Raw genomic sequence first — 15,448 nt, forward strand, 5'->3', positions numbered from 1 at the left:
CTCTGCAAAGTGAGCCGCACGCACTCCCAGCGGCTCTGCTGTTACCTTTAATTGAAATGGAGGTATAACATATCCTAGAAAAATAGAGATTTAGGATACAAACTAGACATGGGTCAGGGTTGCCCCAGGAGGGAGGGAATCTTTGGTCTGGGGCTGGAGGTGATCATGAGGGTTTAAGTCCAGGGGAGCAAGGGAAGACCTGGCCTCCTAGAAAGGCTAAGCCAGGAAGGTCTCAGTCTCTGGGCTCAAAACTGGGCCCAAGACAGGACTCTCTGGGCTCCACCTCAGATCCCAAGCAGTTCCAAGCACACTGGTGCCAGCTGAGCTGTTAATAGTGTCAGGCATGAGGGAGCACGCAAGCAGATCGGAAATCCAACTATCTGGCAGGTCTTCAGCTCACGGCCAGTACCAGATGGTGGGGGGCAGAGACCCCCTTGTAGATGGCAGGGCAGGAAGAGGGCTGTCCAGGAGTCCTCCCATCCAGAGCAGGACAGCGCCCCATGGTCAAGTCTTCCAGGCACCTCCAGGCCTTAGAGGGGTTCCCTGGGCTGCAGGCATGTAGTGTAGTGGGGACCTTCAGGTCACGGAACTGTCTCTCTGAACGGATCCCTTCTCCCCCATCCTGCCCTGCATCTTGAGCACCACTGTCAGGAGAGGCTGCATGAGGCCAGCTGTCACAGCTCCAAGGGCTCCTCTACAGGCACTGACTGCAGCTGGGTCAGAACCTTGGCCTCTGCTTCCAGCCCCTCGTCCACCTCAGCCGCTGCAGTAGCCCCCAGGAGCAGCCCCTCAGGGTCCGGGCCCGGCAGCCTCAGCGCAGTGTGGGGGGCCTGCGTCTCCAGCCCCTTTTCTGCATCCAGCAGCCCCTCTGCTCCCGTGCTCAGTTCTAGCCCTGCAGACCAGATGGGCACGGCTGCAGGTGACAGCATCAGACCCTCTGCCGGTGCTGGGAAACTGGGCAGGAGGCTAGAGGAGTCTGGGGAGAAGGGCAGACTAGCTGCAGAGGTGGCTGTGCTGGGGGGTGGGGGCACCTGAGTGGACAGTGTGCCCAAGGCTTGGGTCTCTGGGAGTGATGGGCTGAGGGCCACCGGGAGGGCTCCTTCAGGCACCGAGATGGTTGTCTCTGGCTTCAGGGGCAGGGGCAGGCCGGGGGCTGGCGGCAGGACCTGGGAGACCAGCATGCTGGTGGGGAAGGTGGCAGTGAGAATGATCTTGCCCTGCTGCACTGCCACACCTGTGACGATGGGGCTGCCAGATACAGGGTTGGCCAGGAGGAAGTTTCCTGCGGGGAGAGGAGAAGGTTAGGGCTGGAAGCAGCCAGCAGAGCCCCCTGGGGTAAAGCCAGACGGTGCTAAGCCTGGCACAGAGGACATGGGGATATGCCAAGGGTGAGCTGTTCCGTTTCCCCAGCTCCTCCCAGGCCCAGGGAGGCAAGAGGGGAGTACCTGGGGCAGTGGCTGAAGGCAGCTGCAGGGCGGTTACACCCACTCCAGAGTTTATCAGGTGCACGTTGGCAGGGCCCGAAGCAGCTGCCACCTTCACAGGGCTGCCTGGCCCAGCTGCCAACAGCTGCAGTGGCCCCACAGCCTGGGGCAGGGTCACCACCTGGGAGGTGGGAACCACTTGGGGCAGGTTCAACAGTGGGGAGGTGGCACCCAGGCCTGTGGGGTACCCAGGGGGTGGGGACAGTGGCACCACCTGGGGGGCAGCCACTGTGGGCACTGGTCCTGGAGGCAGAGAGAAGGTGGCTGCAGGTGGGGGGCCAGGCACCACCTGGGGCAGGGGCCCTGAGACCTCCTCTCCAGTAGGCACTGAGGCAGCCACCTGGGTCCCTTTAGTCTCAGGGGCCTCAGACTGAGCTTCTTCCAGCCGAACCTCACCGGTCTGAGGGTCCAAGACCAGGGAGGTCTTGGCTTCGCCAGTGCCCTGGGAACTGGGCTGCGGTGGAGGGGCTGTCCCTCCGCCTGTGAGGAGTAAGGGGCCTAAGCTGGAGGCCTCGCCCAGAGCCAGGCTGTTGATGATGACAGGGCTGCCATTGAGGAGCACAGGGGAGCTGCTGGCAGCCAGGAAGCTCCCGTTCACCAGGATGGAGGAGGAGGCAGGGCATGGAGCTGGAGGGGTGGGCCCGGCCAGGAATATGGAGCTCTGGGCGGGGGCCTCAGCGGCCACTGGGGCGGCACCCCTCTCCAGGTCCTCTGGACTTCGGCTGGACTCATCTTCAGTAGTGGGGTTCCCATCAGATTCGCTGGTGGAAAAAGGGCTGTTAGGCTGCACTCTTTTTTTTTTTTTTTTTTGTAACAGGAATCAAACTTGGGCCTCGTGCCAAGCGGAGCCACTGAACTCCATCCCCGGTCCTAGGCTGTGCATTCCCCCAGGACCAGAGGCCCACCAGAGGCCCACCACGACCATCCACCTGCCCCCCAAGCCTCTGAGGTCTATTTCAAGGGTCATTGAGCCTCCTGAAATCACACATGGGCCCCTTGGCACCCTACAAGTCCTGTGTTGACCGACACTCTTAGCATACAGTGCAGGCGAGGTCCTCCTCTCCCACCACCTCGGCCTCTGGCCTCCGGTGGAGCACCCGGGCTGTCCTGAGTCCCTTGGGCCCGCAGGCACGTGGCCTGGAAAAGCAGCGGTACCCGCTCAATTCCCGGAGTCCCTCTCCAGAGGCATCAGAGAAGGCTGGTGCACTGGGTGGGAGGGGAAGGGCTTGGATTACACAGAAACCAGAGCCGGGGAAGGTTCACGTTTCACAACAAAGGCAGGCCACCGCGCACGCTGTCCCGGCCCCAGGGGTGTGGGGGTGGGGAAGAGTAACGGTTCGGGAGACACCCCCTCCCCTGGAGTGGGAAAGGTCCTTCCCCATTCTTCCAGCCCCCACTTTCTCACTCTCTCCCCCACCGTGGTCCCAAACGCAGCATTAAGAGTTCCCCGAGCCTGCGCCTGCCTGCGGGCCAGGTGACCCTGGGGCAGGGCCCAGGCGGGAGCGCGACCACCACGCGCGGTGCCCATACGCCGCGGGCTCGGAGGTGTGAAAGGCGGTGTCCGGTCCCCAGGAAGGCAGGACATGCACTGTCAGCGTCCCCTCACCTCTTGCAGGGCGCGCCGCCGCCAGCCCCAGTCCGGTCGCGCTGTCGCCGGTTCTTGAACCAGTTGCTGACCTGCGTGAGCGAAAGGCCGGTGAGCGTGGCCAGGCGGCGCTTCTCGTCCGGCGTCGGGTAGCGGTTGCCGCGGTAGCAGGCCTTGAGCGCGGCTCGCGAGCGCTCCTTGAAGCAGTAGACAGTCTCCTCGCCGTCCCAGATGGTCTTGGGCAGCGGGAACTTCTTGCGCAGCCGGTATTTGTCCACTGCGCCCAGCGCGCGGCCGCGGGCCCGCTCGGCCTCGTGGTAGCGCGCGCGCAGGTAGAGGTCCTGCAGGAAGGCGTGGTGGGCGGCAGGGAAGGGCCGGCTCTCGAGAAGCCGGTAGAGCTCGGCGTACTCGCCCCTCTGGAAGGCTACCAGGGCCCGCGCGCGCAGCACCGGGTCGCTGCCACGTAGGCGCTCGGCCGGGGGCAGCGCGCCCAGGAAGCGGCTCAAGCGACCGGCGTGGCCCGCCTGCAGCAGCGCCTCGCACACGCACGCCACCTGCTCCGGCGAGAAGCGGAGGCCAGAGGGCGGCTCGGCAACGGCCTCGGAGGGCGACCCGGGGACGCCCGGAGACCCCGAGTCCTCCGCTCCCGCAGCCGCTTCGCCCGCCCTGGTCCCGGCCGCCGCTGCCGCCTCACCCTCGGCCGCCTGCAGAGTCTGCAGGAGCTGGCGCGCTTCCTCCTCCTCCTCTTCGGTTGCCGCCACCACCGCCTCCCCCCCAGCTGCCGGCCCAGCGCTCGGCTCGGCAGGCAAGGTAGCCATGTTTTGTAACTTTGGGAAGTTCCTCCCTCCTTCTCCTCCTCCCTTAGGCTTTCCCCAGCCCCCTCCCCCACCCTACTTCGCTTCCCAGTTTTCTCCCTCACGCTCGCCGCCCCGCGAGCCAGACCCAGCGCTCCACTTGGGTCTCTGTCCCTGTGTGTGTGTGTCCGTCTCCCTCCCCGTCTGGGACTCTCCCTTTGTTTTCCCTTCGTCTCTGGTCGCGCTTTCTGCTTCCCCCCGCATGTGCCTCTGGCTCAGGGCCTCAGTTTCCCCATCGGGACCATGGAGAAAGTAACGGGCCGTCCAGGAGGCCTACGGGCATGAAGCCATCTCCGCCCCGAGACTGAGCTTCTTCACGCCTCCGTCTCCAGGGTCCTTTGAGGGCCCCCCCCACTCCCCATCTCGGCGCGCGCTCCGCCCCTCGGAATTCCCGGCTACACAGGAGGCGGGTCTGGCAGGGAGGAGGGGTGGGGGAAACGAGCTAGAAAGTTTGCAGCAACTTTTCTTGATCGTAAGTCCCAGGAGCGGATGCGCGTGGCCTGCGCAGGCGCAGTGCGAAGAGGATGGCCGTGCGGCGTCAGCCCAGCCCCCTTCGTCTGGACGCTGGAGTGGCACAGCTGAGCCACAGCTGGGCGAGGGGCGGTACCTTCCAGTGGGCTCGCTCTCCCTCTATTGGCCAGGCGGAGAAGCCCCGCCTCCTATCTTTGCCTCTTCCTACCGTGATTCGCCCGCTTTGCGTCCCGCTAGCTGCCCAGCAGCCCATTGGTTACCCGCACTTGCCTCCTGATTGGCGCACTGGAAGCCTCCTCCCCACCACGCTTACAGAACTACACCGCGGAGGCTAGGGCTTTGGGCAGAGAGGGCTTTTTATTCGCGAGGGTCGGGGGTGGGGGTTCTAGGTGGGGACAGACAATAAATACCGAGGAATGTCGAGTCTCAGTGCATCCAAAACGTGGATTAGGGTGATGGGGTCCGGGAGCCTGTCAGCGGGTCGGAGGACAAGATCAATAAATACTCAAGCCACTGAGGCCGGGGAAGCCGGCTGTGACTCCGAGAGCAGCGTAGGTGAGAAAAAGAGTCGTGGGAGTCCCCGAAAAAGCAGGGCTGGCAAAAGCACAGAATTCCCGAAAGCAGGCGGAGGCCGCAGGAATAGCTTTCCCTGGAGCTCATGCACAAGGAAGATTGGTGGTTTGCGAGCCGATCGTAGGTGGGGTGGTGTAGGGTGACAATCGGGTGGCCGCGCCCCGGTCTGCTGTCTTCTCAGAACCCAGTCCACCCGTCCACGTCGGGGCCTCAGCCCGGCTGGGAAAGAAGTGGCCAGCAGTGTCCCCACCACCAGCATTCCTGAGCGCCAGCCCCCCACGAACCCGGTTCACCAGCCACAAATCCGCTCCTCCTTCCCCGGGCGCCAGGGGGCGGGCCCGGATCACGGGACTGGAGCTGGGCTCACGCGCTGAGTGGGTGGACGGGGACACGGTGGGAGCGGCTTCTACTGTCCCCGGGTCACTCAACCCTGCGACTGGGCCTGAGTCGAGGACAGTCTGGGGTTCTAGGGTTCAGGGGGCGAAGGCTGCTCCCGGGCGACGCCAGGCTGGGGCGAGATGGCCGGCACAGGCCACGAACCCAAAGCAGCACAGGGTGGTGGCATGAGCCAGAGCAGCGGCGAACAAGAGCAGGCAACGCGCCTCGGATAGGCCAGGCCTAGGGACCTGCGGGTGGGAAGGCGGGGTTGGCACGCGGCCAGTGGGCTCCCAGGTGTCATCCGCCTACTCCCGTAGATGGGCCCACTATCCCCCCAGCCTGCGTCCGCCCCTCACAGCGGATGGTCGGCCCTCAAGCCCAAAGTACCGTCGGACCCTCATTGGCTGCTTCCTAGTGGCCCGCAGTGGTTGGCTGCCCAAGCACCCTCCCTCCCCACAGTGGGCTGAGCCCGGCAGAGGCGCAGCTAAGCGATTGTGGCCCGAGTGCGCGGAGCGAGGCGGAGGCGTGGTGGCCGGCGGGCGTGGGACGTACCCTGGCAAGGAGCAGCAGGTGGCGGCGGTGCATGGGGCCTGGCCCCACCAGCGGGCATTGGCCCAGAGCCACGGCCGGGGGACAATCTAGCTGGAGAGAGAAGGGACAGGTGACCCGATCGGAGCCCAAATGGGCCCAGCCGCCCAGGGCGGGGGGCGAGGGGGGTCAGCAAGGGGAACTGAAGCGGGCGCGCGGGGGGGGGGGGATTGCTGAGGATCCCGAAAGGGATCTGTTGCAAGCCCTGAACCGAGGGAGACCTGAAAGATGTGGGGCTGAAGGACATCTACCTTCTAGAACCCCAAAGAATTAGGGTGAGCCCTAAATCTAGCGGAGGAGACGCGGAGGGGATAGCAGGCTTGAGGTAGGGGAAAGAAAAGGGTCTTACATGGGAAGGTGCATCCGTGGCCCGGGGACTGGGGACCCCCCTGACAGCTGGAAGGAGAAGAGAAAGGCAGATGGCGCGTGGAGGGGCGGAGGAGGAGGAGGAGGAGGGCGGTGGTGCGGCGTGCCCCAGCCTGGGCCCCTGCCCTCCCGCAGTGTCGCACATCTGCTCCTGGACCACCTCCCAGCGCCCTGGGTAGCGGGACGATGGGGGACTCGCCTGCGGCTCCTGGGGCCTGCAGCAGTTCCATCCGCTCCTGCAGCTGCCTAACGTGTGCCTCCAGATCTCGGTTGCGGGCTTCAGCCTCAAGTAGCTGACTGTGGGGAGACCCAGGGAATGAGCCTGGCGGGTTCCAGCCAAGAGGGGCTGCCAGAGGACTCCTCGCCCGATCCAACCTGGCAAAGCTCTGGTTGGTGTTGCGGATGGCCTCCAGCTCCCGACTCAGGCTCTGCCGGGTGCGCACCTCCTCCTCCAGGGCTTCCTGGAGCTCCCGAAGGGTCACCTCCTCCCCTTCCGACGTCTCCTCTGCTGCAGGAGCAGCAGGTGGATCTGCCACTTCTACCTGTGTGGGGATCCAGTTTGGGTTTGCCTGGGCCCTTGGAGCCCTAGGGCTCGTCCACCTCCTCCCCCTCCCCGCGCGCACACACACAGCTCCTGTGATGAAGGGGCAGGGGTTCCAAGCTTTAGTCTGGTCCCCTCCTGTCCACACAGGTCTTGCCTGAAGGAGTCTCATCACCCTGCTTTGCTGGCTGCTTCTGTCCCCTGTTCTCTCGGAGGGCTTAGCACTGCCCAGCACAGCCACCCAGGAAGCCCTGGCCTTCTCTCTCCTGTTCCTCCCTGGTCAGCTCCCTCCCCCACCTACTCACAGTTGCCTCTGGTGCAGACACTGTAGGCTCCATGCTGGGCACTTGCACGTGTGGCTCAGACAACTGCTGGGCCTCCAGTTCCATGGGTGTAGGGTCTGGGACCTCATTGTCTCTGGGGAGAGGGAGAAGAAAGGGAGAGCTTGTAGGTAAGGGTCAGCAGCCCCTAATTAAGCCCCCATGATTAAGGGAGAAAAGAAGGGAACCAGTTGCTAGGTTGGGTGACAAACCCTCTTCTGGCTAGAAAACCCTTAGGAGCTGCCCTGTCTGTACAAACTTGAGGTGCAGAGGCCCATCTTCTAGGATCTTCTGGACTGTTTCCTTAACATCCCCTGTTGATGGCTCTCTTTTTAGGACTTTAGCACTGAGAGGGGCACCTCATGAGGGAGGTCCTGCCCAGCTCTGGAAACTGACAGAGATGTGGGTTTTTTTCTGTGTACCTGTGAATGTGCTACTGGAATTGAACCCAGGGCCTTCCCACTGAGCTACATCTCCAGACTTTTTAGTTTTTATTTTGAGACAGGGTCTAAGTCACTAAGTTGCCCAGACTAGGCTCAAAAATTATGATCCTCCTGCCTTAGCCTCCCAGAATGCTGGGATTACAGGCATGTGCCATGATAGAGTTTTAAATCTGAATCTGTAATACTAGCACTTAGCAGGCTGAGGCAGAAGGATTGCTGAGAGTTCAAGGCCAGCCTGGGCTACATAAGGGAACATTGTCTCAAAAAAAAGCAAAAAAACAAAAAAAACCTACACACACACGTGGGTGTGAGGTCCTAAAACTGACGCGGGTGCAGTGGCACCGGAGGAGGACACACTTAATACCCCATAGCTGAGAGGGGCCAGACTCTCCCTAGGAATATGAAATTGCAATAAAAGTAGTGTCCCTTCCAACCAGCAGTCCCACCATGGAGCATGTCCCCAGGACCTGTGTATCCTGGACATGCTCAGGACCGGACTGCTGGTCCCACGCGGCGTGAGCTCTGCTGGGCCCTGCCAGGGAGGAGGCTCCTCACAGCAAGGCGATCTTGCGCCTGCGCCAAGCCGTGACCAGTCAGCTTCGGCCTCACGGATGTGGAGCACTCGCTTGTTTGCAACACATAAGCCAGGGACTCTGTTGCACCTGTTCCTTCTCTTTTTCCGTGCTTTCTAATCGTGTTGTATAACTGATGTTTTTAAAACGTTTTATTGATTCGTTGAGTTTGTGTTAAAGTTGATTCTAAAAACTCTAAACTTATTTCCTAAGATTCAGAGGTTCCATGACGCTGTGTACTTGAAATGTAAAAGTCAACAGCTGCAAAATTCTCAAAGGCCAAAGCTAGATTTGGAGGTTTTACAATTGAATCCAAAATTGAATTTATAAGCTAAGTCTACTGGTTCCTAAGAGCCCTTGACCCCAAGATGGACCTTGCAGACGTCCTGGCTACCTGCCCCAGAACCTCCGCTCAGGCCTGCTTACCTGAGGGCCAAGCAGGAGTAGGAAAAGCCGACGAAAGGCAGGTGCACCCCCAGCGGTACGCCTTCCTGCATGTCCGACAGCGTCTCCTAAGTGAGACACACAGACAGAACCAGCAGCTGTCAGGGCTGGCCCCTCCACCTTTTCTGGTCCTGGCTTAAATACCCCCTACAACTCACCCCAACTCAAAGATCATCTAAAATGGCCCCTCCAACCAGGCATGGTGGTGCATGCCTATAGGAGGCTGAGCTAGGAGGATCGACACGAGTTCAAGGCCAGCCTGTACTATATAGGGAGACTCTGTCTCAGAAAACTGGATAAATTTTAAAAAATGGTTTCTGCTCTTCATAATTTTTTGGTGTAGTCTGTTGCATCCCCTCAGGGTCTTTGCCAGACTAAAATTACTCTTGAACCCAAACTCTTCACACTGACATTCTCAGTGCTTTTTTTTTTTCACTTTTTATTTTGAGACAGTTTAAGTTGCTTAGGTTGGGCTCAGCCTGCGATGTTTCTGCCTCAGCCTCCCAGAGTGCTGAGACTACAGAGGACCACTATTATGCCCCACTTTAATTACTCCTTCCTTAGACCTCAGGTGGATCAGATTTTGCAGGGACCAGGCCTGACCTGGTCAGCGCTGTGTTCCTTGAACTGCCCAGCACAAAGGCATTCCAGGAGAGCTTGCTCAGGATGGTGGGAAAGTTCAGATCCTCCTGCAGAGAGCCCCAGCATCTTCCACGCTGGGTCCAAAACCCCTCTCTAGAACCAACCCCTCTCAAACCAGATCACCCTGGCACCTCCCTGTCTGGCAACTGGACTGTGACTCAGGACAGTTGGAGCTCTGCACTCGTGCTCTGGGAGTGAATGAGTGTGGCAGGCTGTCGTCAGGGAGCAGCAGGGGACGGGCAGGTTCCCTCAGCCCAGCAGGGGCCATAGGTACCTACCCCGCCCCCGCTCACCATGGCAGTGAGCCCGTCCTCCACCACGTCGAAGTTGCACGTGTCAGTGGCACCCTCGAAGTCCGGGGTGAAAGGGGGCACACTATCACGAAGGCCTTCCCAGTCAAGGCCAAAGAAGAAAGGATGCTTCTGGAAATCCTCTGCTCCATCCCGGCCCAGCCGTACCTCCGGGGGACACAGCAGCCCCTGGATGAGGTTCCGAGCTTCCTCAGGGACCCCCGTGTCTGCCAGTGGCAGAGACAGGTGCTCCTGCTCGGGAGGAAGAGGGACAGAAAGTCGGCCCGGGTGCCCTGGAGAGACAGAGGGCTCCTGGGGCCTGCACTCACCTTGTAGTGCACAATCTTGCCATAGGTCTCAGCCGTGGAGTCTGCGTAGAAGGGCGTCTGCCCATAGAACATTTCATAGGCAAACACGCCCAGTGCCCACCAGTCACACTCCGGCCCATAGCTGCCTGTCCCGGATCCACTGCTCACAGCCTGCAGGATCTCGGGGGACAAGTAGTCCGGGGTCCCCACAGCAACCAGAGACTGCACCTGCATGGACAAAACCACAACTGGGCTCCAGCCCACCCCTTCTAGCCACGCCTCCAATAATTAGCCTCTCCCCCTACAGTCTAACCCCAACCCAGGACTCGTTCTTGCCCCCCCCACACACACACACTCTGCACCCACTTGTCCCTGGTGGACCAAGCTGCCCTGCAGCTGGTGCGCTCACTCACCGTCCCATCAGCCCGTAGTTTAAGGCAGGAGCCAAAGTCCGCCAGGCGGATGTGGCCGCAGCGGTCCAGCAGGATGTTGTCTGGTTTGATGTCCCTGCTCGGAGTGAAGGGGGGGGGGGATGAGCCTCCTAAGCACCATCCGGCCAGGCCTCGACCTTCTGAACAGTTCAGCTCCTGAGGGATTCTGTCATCCTGGACCCCAGTCCTAGTTCCTGCCTCCAGGGGGCCCCAGCCAAAGGGACCTCTCCCTAGGCCCCATCCCTCTGGGCTCCAGCTTCTAAGGCAAGCACCCCTAGTCCTCTCTGGGTCCCCCCCAGGCCCGGTCCCTCAGCCCTTGCCACACCCACCTGTGCACATAGCCCAGCCGGTGCACTGAGTCTATGGCCATGACAATCTCGGCCAGGTAGAAGCGCGCCATCTCAGCCGGAATCCGCTCCCCAAACTTGCTCAGCAGCGTTAGCAGGTCCCCGCCCACGTAGTATTCCATCACCAGGTACTGAGAGGGGGTGTGTCATTGGGGGTGGGGTCAGTGCTCCCCCCCAAAGCCAGGTGCCCATTGCTGATCGCCAGAGGCAAAGACTCCCAGAGAGAGATGCCCCATCCCTGGGCAAAAACACTGCAGACCCATTCCCAAGAGTCCAGAGAACTTCGAGGCCAAATCAGAGATTCACCCTAAAAACTCCTCTCCAGGATGTCACTGGACAGAGACTCACTCCCTCTGAGACATCCAGGGGAAAAAAAACCCCAAGAGCTCCTGACCTCCCAACACCGAGGACAGCTCTGACACACTCTGCCTAAGCAGTGGCCCATACACATTAGAGAGCTGCCCCACTCCAGTTAAGGGCTTCGTCCAACAGAGGGATCTTAGTGTGAGACCCGGAAATTGGTCAGGAAAAGAGCAGTAAAAGACATCACCTCCGAGTCTACATTTTTTAAAAAAGGCTTCTCCCCGATCTGAGACACATCCTGCCAATACCCAGACTCCCGTGCAGGCATTTGGGGGCAGCTAGCCCGACCTTACAACTTTCCCCAGCCTTGTTCCTATGGCTGGGAGCGCCCCATCCTTCCTAGTCATCAGGCCAGGAACTCACCAGGTAGTTCTCGTCCTGGAAGGCGAAGTGCAGCTGAGTGATCCAACGGCGGTCGCCGTTCACCAACACATCCCTTTCTTCTCGGAAGCACGACACCTGCGCCAGGCAGCAGAGGCGCTGAAGAAGGTGAGAGGCACAGACTCCCCCGCTCCACCGCGCTCAGCCCGGCCCTCACCTCGCCTCTCTTCAGCATGTCCCACTTATTCATGATTTTCATGGCATATACCTGGCCCGTCTGCTTCATCTTCACCACCGCTACCTAGAGGCAAAGCAAACTGACAGTATAGATTGTGGCCAAACAAAGAGAAAGCCACCCAGACCTGACTCCACCTCTAACTTTACCCAGCCCTGGCCCCGCCTCGGACACACCGCGCCGATTGCCCTCAGACCCCACCTCCACCGCAGCCCAGACATGGGTTCTAAGTCTCATTCATCAATTTCTAAGCTCCCGCCCCAGCTCCTATGCTCCGCCCACCTCAAAGGGCGCTCCAACTCCAGCAGCCAGTCAGGACTCACCTCGCTGAACGCCCCGCGTCCAATCACCTTCAGAATCTCAAAGTCATCCCTCTGCAGTCGGATCTCCTTAAGCCTGGCCACGATGGGCTCCGCTGGGTATGGTAGGGGTAGAGGAAGAACCGAGGGTCACTGAGACACTGGAGAGGAGGGCCTGACCCTCAGTCTCCCCCTGTTTCTCAACTTCCCTTTAGGACTGTCTGCTCCCACAGCTCTCCCACAAAAACACCGAGTGAGGTTTCGGTGACCCAAAACTGCCCTCTTAAGGAGCCTGGGAACCCGTTCTGGGGACTGGGCGTTGAGTAAGAGGGCTCCAGTGGGTGCAAGAGTAACAAACACTCCGGGGACAAACTCGCCGGGGATATAGCTCAGCGGCACAGCACATGCCTGGCAAGTGCGAGGTTGTGAGTTCAATTCCTGGTGCAAATAAATAAAGTAACAAACATTTGCAAAATAGGAGGCTCTTGGGAACAGAGGAGGACCAGAATAGGGCCAGTTCTTGGACTTCCTTGCACCTCAGGTCCCCACCCCCACTCCCAGTGATGGTTAGGGTGTCCCATCCCCAACCCTGAGGTTATCAACTCCTGAGCCTTGGGTTCCAGCCCAGAACTACCCCGTACCCAGTGCCTCCAGTCTGAGATGCTGGCGGTTCTTGGAGCACGATGGGAAACACTGAATTTGGGGACAGGAAAGGATCCGGAGGCTCAACTAGCACTGACAGCCTGAGCACTGCTAGAGGTGGCTCCCTGCTCTCCCAGGAGGCAGCGGGCTTCCCTTAGATGCCATCAGCTGCAGAGGCTATGAGCCTGCAGCTGGGCCTGCAGCACACAGACCCAGAGGGGAACTGGCAGGTGGAGGCTGGAGACTCAGGCGCAGTGGGGAAAGGGAGGCCTGGCCTTGGGGTTGAAGAAGCCAAGCTTGGGAGACAGGAAGGGGTAGGTAAGAGCTCAGACAGGGAAGAAGGGAGAGGGAGTGGGTTATAGAAAGAGGGGATTCTGAGAGCTGGGGCCAGCCAGGAAGCAGCAGCCAGGGCCTAGGACGGGGGAGGGAGGAGAGAGCCAAGACATTGAGCCCTTTTAAGGCAGCGGGAACCCAGGCCCCCTCCCCCGCCTCAGGCCTGGCAGGGGAGGGGCCGAAGGATGCAGCTCAGGCCACAAAAGGACTGCTCCTTCGAGAAGAGCCAGAGCCCTGCCCCCATCTAGGCCTCAGTTTACCCTGTCAGCTCTGCTTCATTCCCTGCAAAAGGGGAGGCTAGGAGAGTGACTAAAACCAGAGAAGACAAGAGGCAGAGGGGTCTTCCACAGGCCAAGTGGCCTTGTACCTTGGCCTCTACCTTCCCATTTATGAAATAGGGAAGGAATGGCACCTGGGTCGGACAGAGAAGGACATGGCCAAGAAGGGGCTGGGGAAGGCAGGGAAAGGAGACAGTGACACCATACGGGAGGCCAAGGAGCGAAAGCAGGACACTGAGGGACAAGTATTCGGAGTGAAACTAGTGCGAGCCTGAGACCTAGGCCTGGTGTGGGGGCGGGGAGACCAGGAAGAAGCACTTTGCTTTTCTCCTTGGACATGTCCCCAGCGCCCAGATTTTTCCAGGAGGGGCTTCATAGGACAATGGAAGGGTTAATGGCACTGAACTGGGACCCCTACGGAGGGGAAGGGACCACGACTGAAGCAGGCTGGCAGGGACCAAGCCATGGGAGGGAGGATGGCAGAGAAAGGGGCACCCCAAGTTGCTCGCAGCTGGAGCACCAAGGGGGGCTGGGTGGTGCCCGTTTGCAGATCTGGTTCTCCCCCAGGGCCTGTGTGAGTCACTTCTCCTCCCAGGGCCTGGGCACCTGTCCCGGCAGCTGGAGAGGCTGGCCCCAGCACCTGTCAGCCACACCCATGACAGCTGTCCCGCCTCACTTGCCCTTGTGCTCTTGAAAACCAGGGTAGAGGGCCATCGGGCTCATTTGGGGGACAGTTCTAGGAGATGGGGACACCAGCAGGTCCCTAGCCTAGGCTCAGGCAGGGGGTATAGGGTAGATGGCTGTGCCCAGCTTAGCCCACCAGTGCTCCCCTGCTGCGGTGAATTCTGGCTTCTGCTGACCTTAGTTGGCCCCACCGGGGTGCTACGGGCATAGGGGTGTGTTGCCCAAGGACCTAGTCCAAGCTCCGGGTCACCTCACAGGAAGATGTCCCTATATCCCTCCTGCTCCCCAAGTCCAGAAGCCCATGCAAGCCAGCACTCACCCCACTGTAAGAAGTCGGCCACATACTTGTCCCCAGCCAGGTCGGAGGCACCCAGCTCCTGGTGGACGCCCAGGAGAAGGTCGAGCAGGGGCTCCAGCCCCAGGAACCTGGGGTTTAGCACCAGCTGCTGGAGCCGTCTCAGCCGCACCTTGGCTGACATGTTGGGAGGGCAGCACCATGGCCCCTCCCGGGGCCGAGGCTCGGGGTCCTCCTGTCACGGGGTCTGGCAGACCTCGTCCAGGACCTGGAGCCCTGACCACATGTCTGCCTGTCCCTGGCTGTCCCCTGGGCCTCTCTGGCCACTTCTCTGTGGCTGAGGCCTCCTCCTCTTCTCACCCCACCCTCTAGTCCAGCCCCCTCCCGCCTCCAGGTTTTAACCCCTCAGGAGCCAGCCCCCCCAATAACAACCCCTTCCTGAGCACCCCCGAGCCTTGCAGTGCTAGACAAGGACTGAAGAATCTCAGTTCTCACAGCAGCTTCTGCTTTCCAGTCAAGAGGCGGGGCGCAAGTTAAGGGTGCAGAGGAGCCCTCCCATTGCCCAGACCGGCAATCGAGGCTGAGTGACCCAGTAACTACCCCCCTCCCTGCTCATCTCCCTCAAGCACCATAGCTGGGGGAGGCAGAGTAAGGGCCTGAGGCTGGGGAAGGGGGACAAGGGCTAGGGCAGTTTCTCCAGTGACTCAGATGGATTCCAACTCCGGGATAGTTAAATTTAGCCCCTGGGCCCTCTGCTTTATACTGACTTTTTGTTTGGCAGGAGGTGGGGAAGGGTGGTAGAGACTGGGTGGGGGGGACACTCTCAGGAGCCAGGGCCAGGGGTGACCTGATGGGCAAAGGCTGGAGGAGGCAAATGGTAGAGCCAGGCCCTCCCCAGGCAGAGGAGACCCCAAAATAGCTCCTTGGCCCCTGGCCGGGCAGCACATTCCTGCCCAGGCTGGGATTAGAAACAGAAACATTTGGGGGGGGGGGTGGAGTAGGAGCCACCAGCAGGCATCGGAAGCTTTGCTCTCCAGAGGCCAGGGGAACCTGCAAGTGGGCACCTGGGTCGCAGCAGGGCCAGGCTGAGGCACCAGAGACTTGTTCCCTAGGTAGTTCAAACTACTCCTGTAGTCCCCTCGACAGTACCTCTGGGAGCTGCCTGGGGGAACCCCAGAGGCAGGCTCGGAAGAGTGGAGCTGGGCAGTTGTGATGCTTTAACTTTTAAAACACCCTTGAGCACACTGAAAAGGGGCTTCTGGCTGTCTCCTCCCACCCCCAAGGGCCCTGCTGCACCTCATACCCCTGCCCTCCCCACCCAGGAGCAGGCTGGGAGAGGTGGGCTGGCCACTGTTTCTTTT

General features: G+C 60.6%; 2 protein-coding genes across 13 annotated transcripts; both read right to left on the bottom strand.

The window, feature by feature from the left end:
- Positions 1-31: 31 nt before the first annotated feature.
- Six5 (SIX homeobox 5) lies at positions 32-4,588 on the bottom strand. 2 transcript variants are annotated; one of them, XM_063252908.1, is made up of 4 exons: positions 3,091-4,588; positions 1,446-2,245; positions 1,032-1,282; positions 752-892 (listed from the first exon to the last, which is right to left on the bottom strand). In XM_063252908.1, exons 1-4 carry the CDS (start codon positions 3,885-3,887, stop codon positions 887-889), a joined length of 1,854 nt encoding a protein of 617 aa, XP_063108978.1. In that variant the 5' UTR covers positions 3,888-4,588; the 3' UTR covers positions 752-886. The 2 variants fall into 2 exon arrangements, with proteins under 2 accessions (XP_003464635.1, XP_063108978.1); XM_003464587.5 differs by having other exon boundaries at positions 32-1,282.
- A 144-nt stretch (positions 4,589-4,732) lies between these two features.
- Positions 4,733-14,457, bottom strand: Dmpk (DM1 protein kinase). 11 transcript variants are annotated; one of them, XM_063252913.1, is made up of 17 exons: positions 14,112-14,290; positions 13,370-13,392; positions 12,504-12,548; positions 11,880-11,971; positions 11,539-11,622; positions 11,364-11,459; positions 10,620-10,768; positions 10,273-10,366; positions 9,881-10,087; positions 9,540-9,803; positions 8,602-8,687; positions 7,146-7,257; positions 6,675-6,841; positions 6,499-6,596; positions 6,283-6,329; positions 5,898-5,983; positions 4,733-5,593 (listed from the first exon to the last, which is right to left on the bottom strand). In XM_063252913.1, the coding sequence occupies exons 1-17, from the start codon at positions 14,288-14,290 to the stop codon at positions 5,434-5,436; spliced, it is 1,989 nt and encodes a 662-aa protein (XP_063108983.1). In that variant the 3' UTR covers positions 4,733-5,433. The 11 variants fall into 11 exon arrangements, with proteins under 11 accessions (XP_063108983.1, XP_005001387.1, XP_063108981.1 ...); XM_005001330.4 differs by having other exon boundaries at positions 5,898-5,987; XM_063252911.1 differs by lacking the exons at positions 12,504-12,548; positions 13,370-13,392 and having other exon boundaries at positions 9,720-9,803; positions 14,112-14,457.
- Positions 14,458-15,448: the final 991 nt, after the last annotated feature.

Source organism: Cavia porcellus, unplaced genomic scaffold (assembly GCF_034190915.1).
Source record: "Cavia porcellus strain 051 isolate PalLab524CR breed Dunkin Hartley unplaced genomic scaffold, mCavPor4.1 scaffold_7, whole genome shotgun sequence".
Taxonomy (NCBI): Eukaryota; Metazoa; Chordata; class Mammalia; order Rodentia; family Caviidae; genus Cavia; species Cavia porcellus.

What these genes read in the sequence shown, in the direction of transcription:
- Six5 (XM_003464587.5), bottom strand. Translation starts at nt 3,887, where the DNA reads ATGGCTACCTTGCCTGCCGAGCCGAGCGCTGGGCCGGCAGCTGGGGGG. An exon ending in GGCGGCGCGCCCTGCAAGAG is followed by an intron (nt 2,246 to 3,090) that starts GTGAGGGGACGC and finishes TTTTTCCACCAG; the next exon opens with CGAATCTGATGGGAACCCCA. An exon ending in GCCTTCAGCCACTGCCCCAG is followed by an intron (nt 1,283 to 1,445) that starts GTACTCCCCTCT and finishes CTCTCCCCGCAG; the next exon opens with GAAACTTCCTCCTGGCCAAC.
- Dmpk (XM_063252913.1), bottom strand. Translation starts at nt 14,290, where the DNA reads ATGGTGCTGCCCTCCCAACATGTCAGCCAAGGTGCGGCTGAGACGGCT. An exon ending in ACATGCTGAAGAGAGGCGAG is followed by an intron (nt 11,460 to 11,538) that starts GTGAGGGCCGGG and finishes TGCCTGGCGCAG; the next exon opens with GTGTCGTGCTTCCGAGAAGA. An exon ending in ACCAACCAGAGCTTTGCCAG is followed by an intron (nt 6,597 to 6,674) that starts GTTGGATCGGGC and finishes GTCTCCCCACAG; the next exon opens with TCAGCTACTTGAGGCTGAAG.